This window comes from Amphiura filiformis, chromosome 7 (assembly GCF_039555335.1).
Source record: "Amphiura filiformis chromosome 7, Afil_fr2py, whole genome shotgun sequence".
NCBI classification, from domain to species: Eukaryota; Metazoa; Echinodermata; class Ophiuroidea; order Amphilepidida; family Amphiuridae; genus Amphiura; species Amphiura filiformis.
In genome coordinates this window covers 30,375,688-30,390,567 of record NC_092634.1, presented here as the reverse complement: position 1 = coordinate 30,390,567, position 14,880 = coordinate 30,375,688, and the positions used below count along the sequence as shown (strand labels likewise).

Sequence of the window (14,880 nt, the reverse complement as noted above, 5' to 3'; positions counted from 1 at the left end):
GTCTACTCAGCAACTGCAAAATAAACTTGCTGCATTGAAAATAGTGTCATCAGCTCTATAGGAATTATTATTGCACTCACATGGTTGTAAAGCTGATGACAGGAAGTATATGTACCAATAAAAATGCAAGTCCTATGAACCCTACTGCATATGGTGCATCACTTCTACATGGTACAATGCATGCACTTTTTCATTTGGGTTAATAAGACCACGGGCAGGCGTGTGGCCGTCCCACTTTTTTGCGGCTTCGCATAACTTTGGGCGCCCCCATTTTTTGTCACCTTGGTACGCGCCTGACACAGGTGCATTTCACTAAAACTTATGATGCATCCAAAGAGATTATAACCAGAGAGTACCAACTCAAAATAGCCCTGTGTAATAAACTATGGTAAATCTACCATAGAGATTATACCCAAAGAGTGCCGACTCAAAATTGCTGTGTGTGTAATGGTATGATAAATCCAGTTACCTTAGTATGTCAAGCATGGGCAAAATAGTATACCTCCAACACCATACCATTTTTGCACCCAGATGTGGCAGTGATGTCAACGCGTTGTGGCAGCTGTTTCACACGCGCATCTATGTGGTGTCTTTTAGTGTGTGCGTTCGTACGTAAGTGCTTTGAGCAAACACTAGCTATTTGAAGCGGCACCCAATAAAATGCGCACTGATGTCACTGCCACATCAGGGTGAAAAATGGTATAATCGGTTAAAGATTGAAATGGAACAATAATTGGCGTCTTTAAGATTGAGCACTACAAAAATTTGTGCATGTTTTTTTTTTTTTAAGTTTGCCGGCTGCATGACAAAATAATCCTGTTGCCATCCATGAGCGACACACAAACATGGGGGAGTCTGTACTCTTTGGTTCTACCTCTTTGGATGCACCATGCAGAAGTCGTCAATCGGTTGTCAGTTCCGTAACTTCAACATATAAATTGTATCTTAGAGGTGAATTACGATGGGTTTGGGGCTAAGGACTTATGATGTGTCATAAAGTTTAGTGAAATGCATTCCAGGGGTCCATTTTGCTAAACTTTTAACCCTTCGTAACTCAAGTAACCGTTCGTACAGTTACTGAATACCCAATACTAGACGTAACTTTACGAAGGGTCCCTGTAGTAAATCCCTATTACTTACGAAGGGTACCATTCGTAAGTAAGTTTAGTGAAATGGAACTTACGTCTTGTCATTTGAGACTTAACGACGCTTCGTAAAGTTTAGTGAAATGGACCCCAGGTGTCATTTTTATTGGGACATATTAATATCCAAGTTTTGGGGGATTTTCAACTGTCAAACCAAACAAAGAAATAAGAATACCCTGTCCAGTGTTCAAATGAAAAGTAACATCATGATTGTATTTCAATCTTTATAACTCACAAAGTTTCATATCTCAAAAGGCTGCCTTGTGTGAATTTTATATCATTGATGTATTTCATATTTTCCATTTCAGCAAGCTTCTATTTTTTATGAATGGACATGAGATTGTAATATTGTGATATTACCTCAAAATTAATAAATAAAGTTAATTTTACAGAGTATACACTACATCACAATTAGATGACAAAAACAAAAAGTTCACACAAGGCAGCCTTTTGAGATACAACAGTATGTGAAGCAGACAACGAAATTGAAAACATTGTTATGCATGATGTCACTTCTCATTCAATATACGACTGAATATAACTTTGCTGAATACTATTACAGCAACTTGGTATTTAGCTTGCTGCATTCTTTAGGCGAGTTCTCGCTTGGCCATCTCATGACATGTCGTTGGAAGCTGAGTCGCTCAGCCAGCCTCATGCGTTCTTGAGCGGCTGCCAGCACTTTCGTAGTATTCGTGGTCCACCTTCATACAAGTTTCGTCACCCCATTTGGTCAGAGCCATGCTGAAGGAACTCTCGAACATGAATGCCTGCACAAAAGACAAAGAAACACCGGTATTGATAATGTGAATCTGATTAACTAGGTACTGGGAACAATTCTGTTGACATACAGCTTACAATTTTTCATCTAAAAAGGAGCATTTTTGTATGCTTACTCTGTTTTATCTTAAATATTGAAGTATACAGTGATGTGCCCTTTAAACAGTCTGTCCCAGTACTCGTAATGGTAACACATTAGTTTGTTACCGTCAGCCATAACACATCACATCTCTGTTATGGCTAACCGTAACATACGGCCAATCTCTGCTTTTTTGACCCATTCTGATAAATAAGTCGGTATTTATGCACCTTTAGAGTGATAAAGTTGGATTCTGGTGAAGAGATATACTTTGATGTTGTCCATCCAGCAATGCGCTGGATGGACAACATCAAAGCAAACTGCAGTGCAATGGGAATCCAATCCGTAGTAGAAGCCGGTCGGATGGCAAACAACAGAGCTGAGTGGCGAAGCATAGTGGCTAGGCAGCTATCTCCAGGACCTACCTGTGTCATGGGAGGAAAGCTTTAAGTGAAGTAAGTGAAGTGATATACTACTAGCGATATAACTGGATGTTATGTACAAGGCCACAGCTTCATTTAGCTGGATAGGGGAGTAAATGGGTTGATTCACATGTATTGTCCTTCAGCTTTGAGGACAGATTTAGTAATGAAGGAATCAAAATATCTTAATTGAATTGACATAAGTTATTAGGGTATTTGTTGGAAGTATTTATTCACATAGAATTTGTGGGAGGCGTTTATTTAAGAATGGGGACGTTTTAGACTGTGGAGTGTTTTCACCATTCTTATGAAAAATGTTACGGTTGGCAGTAACACTTTGATTGTGTTACGGATATCCATAACAAATACTGGTTACCGTTTTAGACTGTGGAATGTTTTCACCATTCTTATGGAAAATGTTACGGTTGGCAGTAACACTTTGATTGTGTTACGAATATCCATAACAAATACTGGTTACCGTTAACCATAACATTTCCAGATTTGACCCTAGTTTGACCTCAGCCTCATTTTGAATTCTCCAATGTGTTACGGCTGACCGTAACAAATGGTGTGTTACCGTTATAAGTACTGGGACAGACTGTTAAATGGGTCTCTGTATTTGAAAAATTATCAAAAAAATTGTCAAATATATGGGCTATTTTTTTAAACCAAAAATCATTTGAAATGGGTGCATATTTTGAAAAAATAATTGCCCTGATTTTGCCGTTTTTTAGTAAATATACTGCCCCTAGAAATGGGTTAGGGCTTTGAAACTCAGATGGCTCTTATCTCCCACTCCTCAATCTAATTCCATTTTAATATTACCTGTGTTCCATCGGCTACCCTCTGAGGCTTCAGCTCACCATTCGAGGCCTTTTCAAAGCAGTCAGCATCTGGTCCATGTGGTGTCATCATGCTATGAAGGGTGGCACCCCCTGGTCTGAAACCTTCCTCCTGTTGTGATAAAACACATACATTCAAAATATGAGTGTTTCACTTGACAAAATTGCGTTCTAAGCTTCTATTGTAAAATGAGACTCAAGAACTCAAAGAAAAACAAAATTAAAATTTGCCAGAAATTGTGTATACACTCAGTTGTCGCAACATCAATATCAAGAACTTTTTACAGGTACACCATCAAAGCCACAAAATCTCCCCCCTACACAAGAATGGAATGTACTAAGTAAACATAAACAAAGCGACCGTGCCAGCGAACCTAGCGAACCTACCAGACAGACCCTGATCTTCACTTTACTATCTCTTGTTTATATATCTACTGATAACTGATCATAATGACCGCTTTACACTAAACACACAAATATTGCAATACAAACATCACTATTTGGACTATTCCGGGTGAAATCCATACACCCTTATGGAAGAAATGACCTTAACCTTCCACACAGGGGGTGTGAAGTTTAAATTGGGTTACCTAAATGGGTGACCCCATTTGAAATCTACACTCCCTGTGTGGGGGATTAATATCATGTCTTCCATAGGAGGGTGTATGGATTTCATCTGGAATAGCCTAGATTTCTAAACCTATTGGTAGTGACCCAGTTTCTAGATATATCATCAGTACAATGACCTCAATTATACTTCAAACAAGAATGTCATCCCAGCGCACTCCTAGGTATTAATTACAATCCCTACAAGATGACCAGGTCAAGGATATCATATGTAAAAGATGAACCGTGCCCTGAGGGTATTGTAGTATTTGGTGACAAGGTCAACAACCTTGGCAATGAGGGTTGATGATGAGAGCTGTTAATGACCGCCTAATTGGACACTAGGAGATGTGCATGGTAGACATCGGGGCTGGCCGGACTCATAATGACCACTGCACTGTGGATTGGCTTACATGTTACAAGGCACCATATGAGAGACGAGATGGCTAGCCAATTTTTTTTTTGCTGTCACAAACTCAGGAGGGTATTTAAGCTGATAAGTTTGTAATTATGATATCATTTATGTAGATGATGATGGCGGTGGTTTTCAAGTAAGAATTTACTGACTTTGAACAATGATGGAAGTCCGAATGAGAACTTTACTACCATCCCATTTGCACTGGGACATGGGCCATAGTCAATTAAATACATTTCTATGTATTTATTTTTCACAATGTGGGTTGGGGTTAACTAGATATCTTAATTTGTGAACAGTGGTGGCACCAGGGGGAGGAAGAGGAAGTGAATTTCAGGGGAAGGGGGAAAAATCAACAAATTTTGTGTAAAATTGCCACAAAAAGTTGAAATTTTTGTAATTTTGGCTTTAAAAGTAGGGGGAGAAGAAAGTGTCCCCCCCCCCCACCAGTGCTGCCACTGTTTGTGAATTATACCAAAGCAAAATGAAATATCAGTAATGCAAGTTACTTGTTTCAGATGCCTGGTCACAAAAACAAATATTCCCCCCAAAAGCAACAACATATGCATACCACAACAGAAGAATTTAGTGACCTCCCAGCTGGAATTCTGAAATTTGATCCAAAAGCAGAATTTCTATATATTCCTGTACAAGTTATACCTGACCAGGATTAGTGCTAGGTCAAAAAGCTTGGGGTCCCTAGCTAGCATAAAATACAAAAATGGTGGGTCCCCAAAGAAATATTGGGAGTCCCAACTATTCCTCTTAATTTTCGAGCAAAGTCAATCTGTGATTTATTTGTATATACTGTACTAATTAAATTTAAAAAAAAAATTAATTTGACAATTTTCTTTTCTTCTAGAATAGAAGTCGTCAGACGACAAGGTCTGACGACAAGGTCAGATGACAAGGTCTGACGGCAAGGTCTGACGACAAGGTCAGATGACAAGGTGTGACGGCAAGGTCTGACGACAAGGTCTGACGACAAGGTCAAATGACAAGGTCTGACGACAAGGTCAGACGACAATGTCAGACGTCAAGGTCTGACAACAAGGTCTGATGACAAGGTCTGACGACAAGGTCTGATGACAAGGTCAGACGACAAGGTCAGACGACAATGTCTGACGACAAGCTCAGACGTCAAGGTCAGACGACAAGGTCAGACGACAAGATCTGACAACAAGGTCTGACGACAAGGTCTGACGACAAGGTCAGACGACAATGTCTGACGACAAGGTCAGACGTCAAGGTCAGACGACAAGGTCTGATGACAAGGTCTGACGACAAGGTCAGACGACAAGGTCTGACGACAAGGTCAAATGACAAGGTCAAATGACAAGGTCAGACGACAAGGTCAGACGTCAAGGTCTGACGACAAGGTCTGACGACAAGGTCTGACGACAAGGTCTGATGACAAGGTCTGATGACAAGGTCTGACAACAAGGCCTTGTCATCTGACGATTCTGTAGAGCACTTACCTTGGCCTCATAGTTGCCCTTAATCAATCCCATGAACTCACTCATACAGTTACCTGAATAAGTAAACATACAAAACATGATTAACACTTATCTTTATTAGTGCAATAAACTTGACAGACAAGGTATACAATTAGGGAACAAACTAAAAGTTCGATGACATCCTATGAACGAAAGTCCTTTTTACTATGGAGGAGGGTCAAAAAGTCTGATTATGTTTGTAAAATCTACTTAACGTGGCTGTGTACTCTAGACATTGTTTCTTTCGCGAAATTGAGCTTTTTTGAAATGTATTTACTTTGTTATGTTTTTATAAATACAAGGAAAGAAAATCCAGATTTGTTAACTCCAACTGCTCTATTTTATGGATTTTATTTCACTATTTCACTTTCGTTCCACAATTTAAAAGGAAAGAAAATCTTTGTTGTACCATCGGGGTATACGCGCGCGACAACGCATCACGTTTTGTAGACGCGTAATATGTTAACCCACAGATACGCTACGCATACATGCAACGCTTATCTGCATGCGCCGGCGATCTTATGGAAGCGCCACGAAGCACTGATTTCATAAAAACCTAGCGGTCAAATGGCTCCGTTTTAGCTGATAAAATGTGAATTTTTTTCAAGTTCTTTCCCCCGATTTAAACATCAAGATATGAATAGATTTCGCCCAAACTTCTCAAGGGGCTGTGGATTTACCTGATGTTCACGTAATGTAAGGTAGAAAAGCGAGAACTGCCGCATTCTCCTGCGTAGATTCGATGAAAGTGCAAAATGTGACCACTTTAAACTTCAACGGCCTTTATTTCAATGTTCATTTTCTCGGTAAAATGACGATTTAGGTACACGATAACTCAATAAATACAGCATCTATAGGTAAGCAATTATACTCATCATAAAAAGCATGATCGACTTAAGAAACGGTTTTCTCATTTTTTTTATATTTTGGTCTATTTCCGATTTTAGGCATCATTTTGTGCAAATAGGCATTTGTGAATTTTAAAAAGTTCATTTTGATGCCTTATATGGTCAATATCTCAAAAAATAAGGCCAATATCAAAAAACTAAAAAAAACGTTTTTGGAATGGTGTCTCAAGATTAAGAAAAAAACAAAACAAAAATTTTTGGAAAGAGTGTTTTTTTGTTATGATGTACCGAACAAAAATTGCCAAAAACTCACTTTTTTGTGATTTTCTTCATAATTGTTGTTTTTACACCAAATCTGTATTTATATTAAGATTCAGTGATGTATTGCCTTATTAAAAATGTATACTTTTATATGTCTTGTGTGAATAATTACAAAGTTATGGCACTTTTACTACATGCATGTCTGAGAGTACACAGCTGCCTTAAGATATCAGTCAACCCCTCAAAGTTGATCTTTTTTGGGTTGGAATTTTCAATATTTCACACATACATTTCAGGGGAGGGGGTCAGTGTCCTAATGAAAGCATTTTCGTTCATAGGACATCATCAAACTTTTGGTTTGTTCCCTAATATCAACCATCATGTTAATATTTTACATGAGCAAATAATTCTGAAAACAAATTCACCCGCAAAAATGAATTGCAGCTGATTAGAAAAGTTCCGTGAACTCAAAATTAGATCAAATTAGAAAGCAGTGTTCTAACAGTAGTACCGTAAATGTTTGCCTAATGGTGCCATGAGCTCCCTTGACATAACTGGAATTTTAAACACAAACTAAAAGTGCCCTCCCATAAAAACCCCACCAGCAAATAAATAAGGGCACATAATTCTTGTTGGGATTTTTAGAGGAGGGAGTTCTCTATTTGTACATGAAATTTACCCCAAGGCAAAGAAGCCCAGATGCGCCATTAGGCGAATGTTTACGGTATTAGTCTGTTAGTATAGTCACGTAAATCCAGCTTCACAATAGGCGCACCCCTGAATACAGGGTAGGGTCTTCCGTTAATCGCCCCCAAAGGGGAGGGAATCATTTTACCCCTTTGGGGAAGAAAGTCAATAGGATTCAAGGAAGATTAAAAATAAAATTAACTAATTGAGGAAAAATGTATAACTGGAACATGTATTATTATGTTTTATGGCTATTTTTGGAATGAAATAAGATGGTCACTGGCTGGCAGTGACTGCTCTACAAGGTAGGTGAATTCATCAAGTGTCATTTAGGGAAGAATGGGTACATAGCATTAGTATACATGTAGTGGTCCCTTGGCTTTTACCCATTCCCATCCCAAAAATAATTATTTTGAGGGAAACCATGGACTTTAGCATAAAACAGGGAAAAGTTGGGTCAGTAATTCTTCCCTGCCTGGGCAATAGTGACTAGTGGTCATACTATAGGTAATTATGCACACAAAGATTAAGGGAGCTCTGCTTTGCATATTTCATACAAAATCCATTTTCTTGTTAGTTTGGACATCTGCCTATTTAGGGAAGCATTTGGGATTCTAAGGGAAGACAGAACCATCAATTAGTTAACAGCTCTATTGCTCAAATTTATCTTCCCTTTTAAACCTCAGCTTCAGATCCAAATCCTTGATTATCCTTCCCTAGGCCTAGATGCAATAGTTCAGTGGCAATCTCCAAACTCTGCTACAGAAGAATTTTAATTCTAAGGCTTTATAAATCAGGGGCATGTGAGTCACCACATATACAAAAAAAAAAGCTAAAAATCAAAACAAAAAAGATAAACTCTCACACCCCTGTAAATAATAAATCACAGCTAGCTCTGAAAATAATAAACAGCATAGAGGTGTTTGCCTGCCTGTCTTCTCTTTGAAACATTAGTCCTTAGAGCAATGGTTCAGTATCCAGACTGTACCATCAAGGAAAGAATTTGATGTTTTTAGGGAAGACAGAAGAGCACAACTCACAACTTAGCCTAACAGTTGTATAAAAAAGTTTCTGGGTCTGACAACACACCTATATATTCAGGCAGGGAAGGGAGGGAACAAGAAAATAAGGAAAAGTACATGCAGATAGCAACCAGCCTGAAATCTTCCCTTTTGGGTCCATTTTTTTGGATCTCAGTTGGGTAAGAATCTGGGGACGGATGTGACACAGCGCGGTAGGGTGAGGGAATAATTTCAATTTTCTGGAAGAATAGACACCCCTGAGCCACAATACTAATAAGTTGATAACACCAAAAATTAAAAGTCCCACAATTTCCCAGTGAGCGAAAAAGTTTACATCTCACAATGTTTCAGTGAGGAAAATTTGTAACAGTACATGCTACTGAATCACAGAAGGCTGCAGAAACCCGGCAAATGTTTTAAAGGTCAAATTTTGATTTGAAAATTGGTAGTTCTCAATTTTTTTCTCTCTTGCCCCAAAAAACTTCAGTTACTTAATCGGAGATGTGCTACAATGTGCTATGCCATTTATAATCCACACTACCCCTGTGGAAGATTTAGCATAATTCTTCCACAGAGGGAGTATGGTTTTCCAATAGAATTGATAGTTGGGTAATTTCTATTTGAAATACTCACCCCAGTTGTGTAAGGTATAGGTACAGCCATAATACAAGGGGAGTATAAGTTTCAAAATGATTAACCCTGACCAATTACATTTGAAAATAGATTCCCCTGTGGAAGATATTTCCAAAATCTTCCACAGGGGTAGTGTGGATTTCAACTGAATAACTCAATCCAGGTCTTAAGTAGTTGGAACACTTGTGTAAAAGTAGGACTGCTTGAAACCATATTTCTGTTATACTCAACATACTGAAATTTACCTTTTTTTCGCGTGAAGTCTGAACCCTCCCCTACTACTACTACAACCCTCCCCCTGTCCCACCAATCAATGTTGGGTGTCTCTAGCAGTGCATGACCAAATAAATGGTGGGCATTATATGAAGTACCTGTATCAAAGTGTCCCAACCATTTTGTCCAGGATTGTAGCTTTAAATTTCCTGTTGAAAAGTAATGGAGCTGATCCTGTCTGCAAAATGTGTACATCCATATTAAAAGGATGCACTTGTCCACTGCTACATGTGTCTCTTTTTACATAATAGGTAGGAATAAATATCATCTCAAGTGGAGGTCACTTCAAATCATCTCCAAGTCACATGGTTTAAGAATACAAAGAACAATCTTAAACCATGTAACTCAGAGACAATTTGAAATGACCGCCACTTGAGGTGAGTCCTAGCTATTATTAAAAAAGAGACGCATGTAGCAGCTGACAAGTGCATCCTTTTGATATGGATGTACAATTGTACAGTGTACACAAATGCTTATTTTGGAGGCCTACAACTGTAGACCGACTCCTACTTACGATGATAGTATGGTGGCCTAAAGGTGTGCTCCTGAACAGACCAACGAGGGGGGAAGATGACAAAGTCTGCTACAGCTACTCCTGGCCTCACTGATTGGCAGGTCAACACAGTGAATATGGAAGGATCCTGTATAAGATAGGAAATGAAGAACAGTGATGTTAAGATCTTAGGGTCAAAACTAATAAACTAACTAGGGTCTATAGCATAAGCACTTGACTGGCCAATCATCGTCATCATAAAATGTTAAGACTGAGAATTGGCTGTCAATCAGTGCTGGGCTTCAGCGCATGCAGCCGTGGATGGACAGCTATGCGGTTACATAAATCTAACGTACGCGAGTACGCGCTGCGAGTCGCTGACATGAAAGGTGATATCCGACGATTGGCACCTCAGTGGCTGCTAAGCTAGCATACATTTTTCGTAATTGTGGTATCTACAAATAGTTAATGGTTTATGATATTTAGTGTCACTTACACAATTCTCATCATATAGCAAATTGAAAACAATTTCATTTGGAAATTCATTAACCAATCAGTGATCATTATTTCACGGGTTGTCACCAGACGGTCTGTTTAGTGACAGAGGAACACAAACCGGCTGGGATCGCAACAATTCAGGAGCTTGCAGACCTATTGTACTTTGTTCCCTGGGACTTACGAAGACATTAGAATTCTATAGTAAATGACATAACTGGTTTGATATTTAAATAGCTGGGCGGACCCCAATGGTCATGATTTGCTTCGGTGAACTCACTGATTCTCACTGTTATGAAAGTGGGCAGGCGTTCGACTGTACAGGTTGAGTGAACATGAAAAGCCAGCTCTGTAGTAACCAAAATGATGTGACAGGAAAAGGCCTTGGCTATCACACAAGTATAACGCATGATGTAAATATCACAAAAGTTGACCCAAAAAAATCAGATGCAATCATTGCAAGTTGTGGACCCCATGGAAGACATCATGACCTTAATCTCCCACACAGAGGGTGTAGGTTTCAAATTGAGTCACCAATTCAGGTAATCCCATTTTCAATTCACACTCTCTGTGTGCAAAATTAAGGTTATGTCTTCCACAGGGGCTGTATGGATTTCAAACAGAACAGCCCAATCATAATCTACTTACAGCGTGATCAAAAGCCACAGCATTGATCACCATAAAGTTTGCCAGATCATACTTGTACGGCGCATAATTGCCGTGCCACGCTGCTACATCGTACGGCGAATGACCCTGCTGCGCAGAAAACAGATGACCCTGGAATTTACTGATCACGCTATAGTCCTCGCATTCCCTATCTTCAAACCATGCCACTGGTGTCTGGAAATCACGGGGATTAGCCAAGCCGTTGGCTCCTGAAGACGGGAAAAGATCATCCTTAAGTTAGTAATTTTGCTTTGTAAATTTTGCTTTATAATTAAATTTTATCCCAGTTTCTATAACTGTTCAAGTTGAAACCCACACTATCTCTGTGAAAGATTTTGGAAATATCTTCCATAGAGGGAGTATGTTTTTCAAATGTAATTGGTCAGGGTTAGTCATTTTGAAACCCATACTCCCCCTGTGTTATGGTTTTACCTATAGACCACTTGACATCATTGTTTATCAACAAAGGCTAGTCAATGATGAAACAAAGGGACTGGTCTATCGATATGCCTGAACGAACCACTACACTGTTCAATGGCTTAAAAATGTGGTGGGCTATTTAAAATGCACATGCCCTGAGAAAAATACGCACACTGCAGTGCAGGGCAAAGAACAATGGAAATTGCCCTAATTTGCGCGCAAACTGCCGGGCAATGACGTCACATGTCAAGTGGTCTATAACTTACACAACTGGAGTGAATATTTCAAATGGAATTCTATTGTATTCAAAACTCATACTCCCTCTGTGGAAGACTTTAGCTAAATCTTCCACAGTGATAGTGTGGAATTTAAGTGGAATGTCCCATTCCCTCAATTGGTCTTCTACTTTTACATAACTACTTTATGTCTTTATTTTTTGCTACCACTTGAAAACCAAGTCTCTATTTGCATTTAGCAGATCCCTACTTGGGATCAAATGCATCATTATACACCTGATTTTAAGGCGGGTCGGGAGCTGAGCACGACTTAACAGGGTATTCACTCAAATATTGAGACAGATAAAGCTGACACATAAGAGGTATGGGTTCTACAAGGCTTGATATAACTCAAGAACCGCAAGACGTATAGAAATATAATATATATTGGCTTCATTGAATCATTTCTTATAAGATCAATGTATTCATATTAAGCAGTACACTGCAGGTGTTTAGTTAAATGGATAAAAACAAATATGGCAGACTCCAATCTCCTTAACACATCCTGCAGGCTTGACATACCTGTTGACTTTTAAATATGCCGTTCTCTCTGGACCATGCTTTGTTTAGTATGCGAGGTGACTAGCACAACTCAACAAATAAAATTCAAAACACTAACAATTTTGTTTCCACAAAGTTTTTAAAAATGCACAATTTGTCGGGTGCATCACATAGTGACGGATGTCAAACCAAGGGTGCATTACATAGTAACGGATGTTGATCGCAAATCTATCAAAGAATGGGCATCGGGAAAACGTTGAGTAGGTAAATTGTATTGGGCATAGATTATTAACTTGCCATTAATGTTCAGCAATTCATGTGTCTATTAAAGGTAGGACAGATATTTTCAAAATGTTAAAAAGTAGTATAATCGTACATATGTAATATATTGCCAAAGTTATCCGTCACTATGGATTGTGCAATTATTTTGAGAGCTCAACATCCGTCACAATGGATTTTACCATAAAGTGTAGATCCGTCATTATGTAATGCACCCGACGAATTTAAGCCAACATTTCCTTTGCCCACATAACAACAAGAGTTTGTAAATAAATGTTCTTACCAATAGGGCCCAAGTCTGGCAGAATAAAATGTGCATCAAACACCTCAAGGATGTAGCCCCTTGATGGTCCACTCACTTCAATACTGAAACGCATTCCTTGCTGTAAGAGACAACAAAGACAATACCGTAAAAACTTGATAGCATATGTGACGTGTCATGTCAAAAGCAGACACTTTTGGGCAGGATCATAAATGGAGAAATAGCCAAAAATCTGCATGGGGTGATTTTGTCACAATTTGGGTTTGTTGCGAACTTGTGATGTTATTAATGTTAAAAATATTGTCTGATAGTTTCAGACCGAATATAACTGGCATCTTGTATTTTTTGAGACATTTTCAAGGTAATTCCTACTCTCAACATTGTCAATAATATTTTTAAAGGCCGATATCTCAATTTCCAATTTTATAATACCATAACTAACAAACTCATTATCTTCGCTTAGGAATGTCCGATTTCATTGGGGAAAATGGCGTTATGGAGCAAAATATCTCTATGTTTAAGATATGTAAAACCTCAAAATTTATAACCTGCCCAAAAGTGTCTGATTTTGACATGACACGTCACATATATGCTTACTATCAAGCGCTTTTAAAACATGCAAACATTAAGTGCCCCATCTACAAAAGTGTAAAGGGTTTTGAGCAAATCATTGACATACAGTTATATACGGTCGAACAAGTAAACCTGCAAATTAGCTCAGTTGATAAAGCGCCGCGCCCCGAATTTTGATACTTAATATAAGGCCTGCTTACCAGGTATTCATTGATAATGGCTTTGACCTGATGAAATGTAATTTGTGACCTGCTACCACAAAATGAGCGTAACGTCGCAAATTGCTAGTTTCGAGACATCCTGGCTGACCGAGTTGATGGTCTTTGTTTGCCGCGCACATCCTTCATGAATGGCTCATTGTGCCCTGTTCACAAAGGACATACATACTACTGGCTTGAACAGGTGCATGTGAAACAAAGAACACCAACGCAGAAGCCAGGGTGTCTGGAAACTTCCAACTTGTGACTTAACACTCATTTCGTGGTAGCAGGTCACATTCATCAATGCACACAGTTACTTTACCTGGATGACACATATCTCATTCGGTTCCACCAGCATCTTGCCAAACTCAGTCAATATCATCAGTGAACCTTGCTGAGGCACTACAAAGACAATATCATAACAAGATTATGAAATATGCTGTATAATGCCAAACTCACTCAATATCATCAGTGAACTTTGCTGAGAGGCACTACAAAGAAAATATCAAAACAAGATTATGAAATGCACTGTATAAAGCAGAAATACTTGTTCTCAGAAAGATCAAAATTGCAAATTAAAAAGAATGTTACACTGACCACTGATCATCATGTTGCATCACTGTAGCGGTTGGTGCATATCAGGGTATGATTACGGAACATGCCTCTGAGAGTCTGAAGAGAGACCCATATTCATACCAATTTTTTCACCTAAAATGGGAATCATTTCTCTACCCAAGGCAAAGATTTAGGGGCAAATTAAATGCAAATTTGGCAATGTTTCTAAATTTGTTTTGGTATGTTTAATTTGGGCTCAAGATTCATAAAGTGTGCCAATTTTTCCTGATAAAGTTGAGAAAATGTTGAAAAAGGACCTAAAATACACATTTATGTTCAATTGTTCACACAAAATTGGGCATACCTTATACCAGAAGGCCGCAAATGAAGACTTCTTTCAGTTGCATATTCCCAGATGTACTGAGAACCTAGTCCCCCTGGCATTATACAGCATGGTACCTCAATGCCTGTTAGGCTGTTACACTTAAAACCTTTTCCATAGGATCCACAAGATAAGTTCATTAGGATTGACAATGAAATATATAGTCTAAAATTCTACTAAGCAAATCCAAAATTTGATATTACGTACCTCTACATAGGCAAAACATCTAGACTTTTCGGCACCAGACAGAAAGAACACAAAAAATTATTA

General features: G+C 38.7%; 1 protein-coding gene across 1 annotated transcript in view; it reads right to left on the bottom strand.

Annotated features, from left to right (window-relative positions):
- Positions 1-1,789: 1,789 nt before the first annotated feature.
- LOC140157785 (homogentisate 1,2-dioxygenase-like) overlaps positions 1,790-14,880 on the bottom strand; it is a 29,190-nt gene continuing 16,099 nt past the window's right edge. The window contains exons 7-13 of the mRNA XM_072181033.1: positions 13,996-14,075; positions 12,922-13,021; positions 11,146-11,372; positions 10,024-10,150; positions 5,768-5,820; positions 3,252-3,380; positions 1,790-1,915 (exon numbers count right to left, since the gene is read on the bottom strand). Coding sequence (XP_072037134.1) covers positions 1,790-1,915; positions 3,252-3,380; positions 5,768-5,820; positions 10,024-10,150; positions 11,146-11,372; positions 12,922-13,021; positions 13,996-14,075 — 842 coding nt within the window. The remainder of the gene's footprint in view (positions 1,916-3,251; positions 3,381-5,767; positions 5,821-10,023; positions 10,151-11,145; positions 11,373-12,921; positions 13,022-13,995; positions 14,076-14,880) is intronic.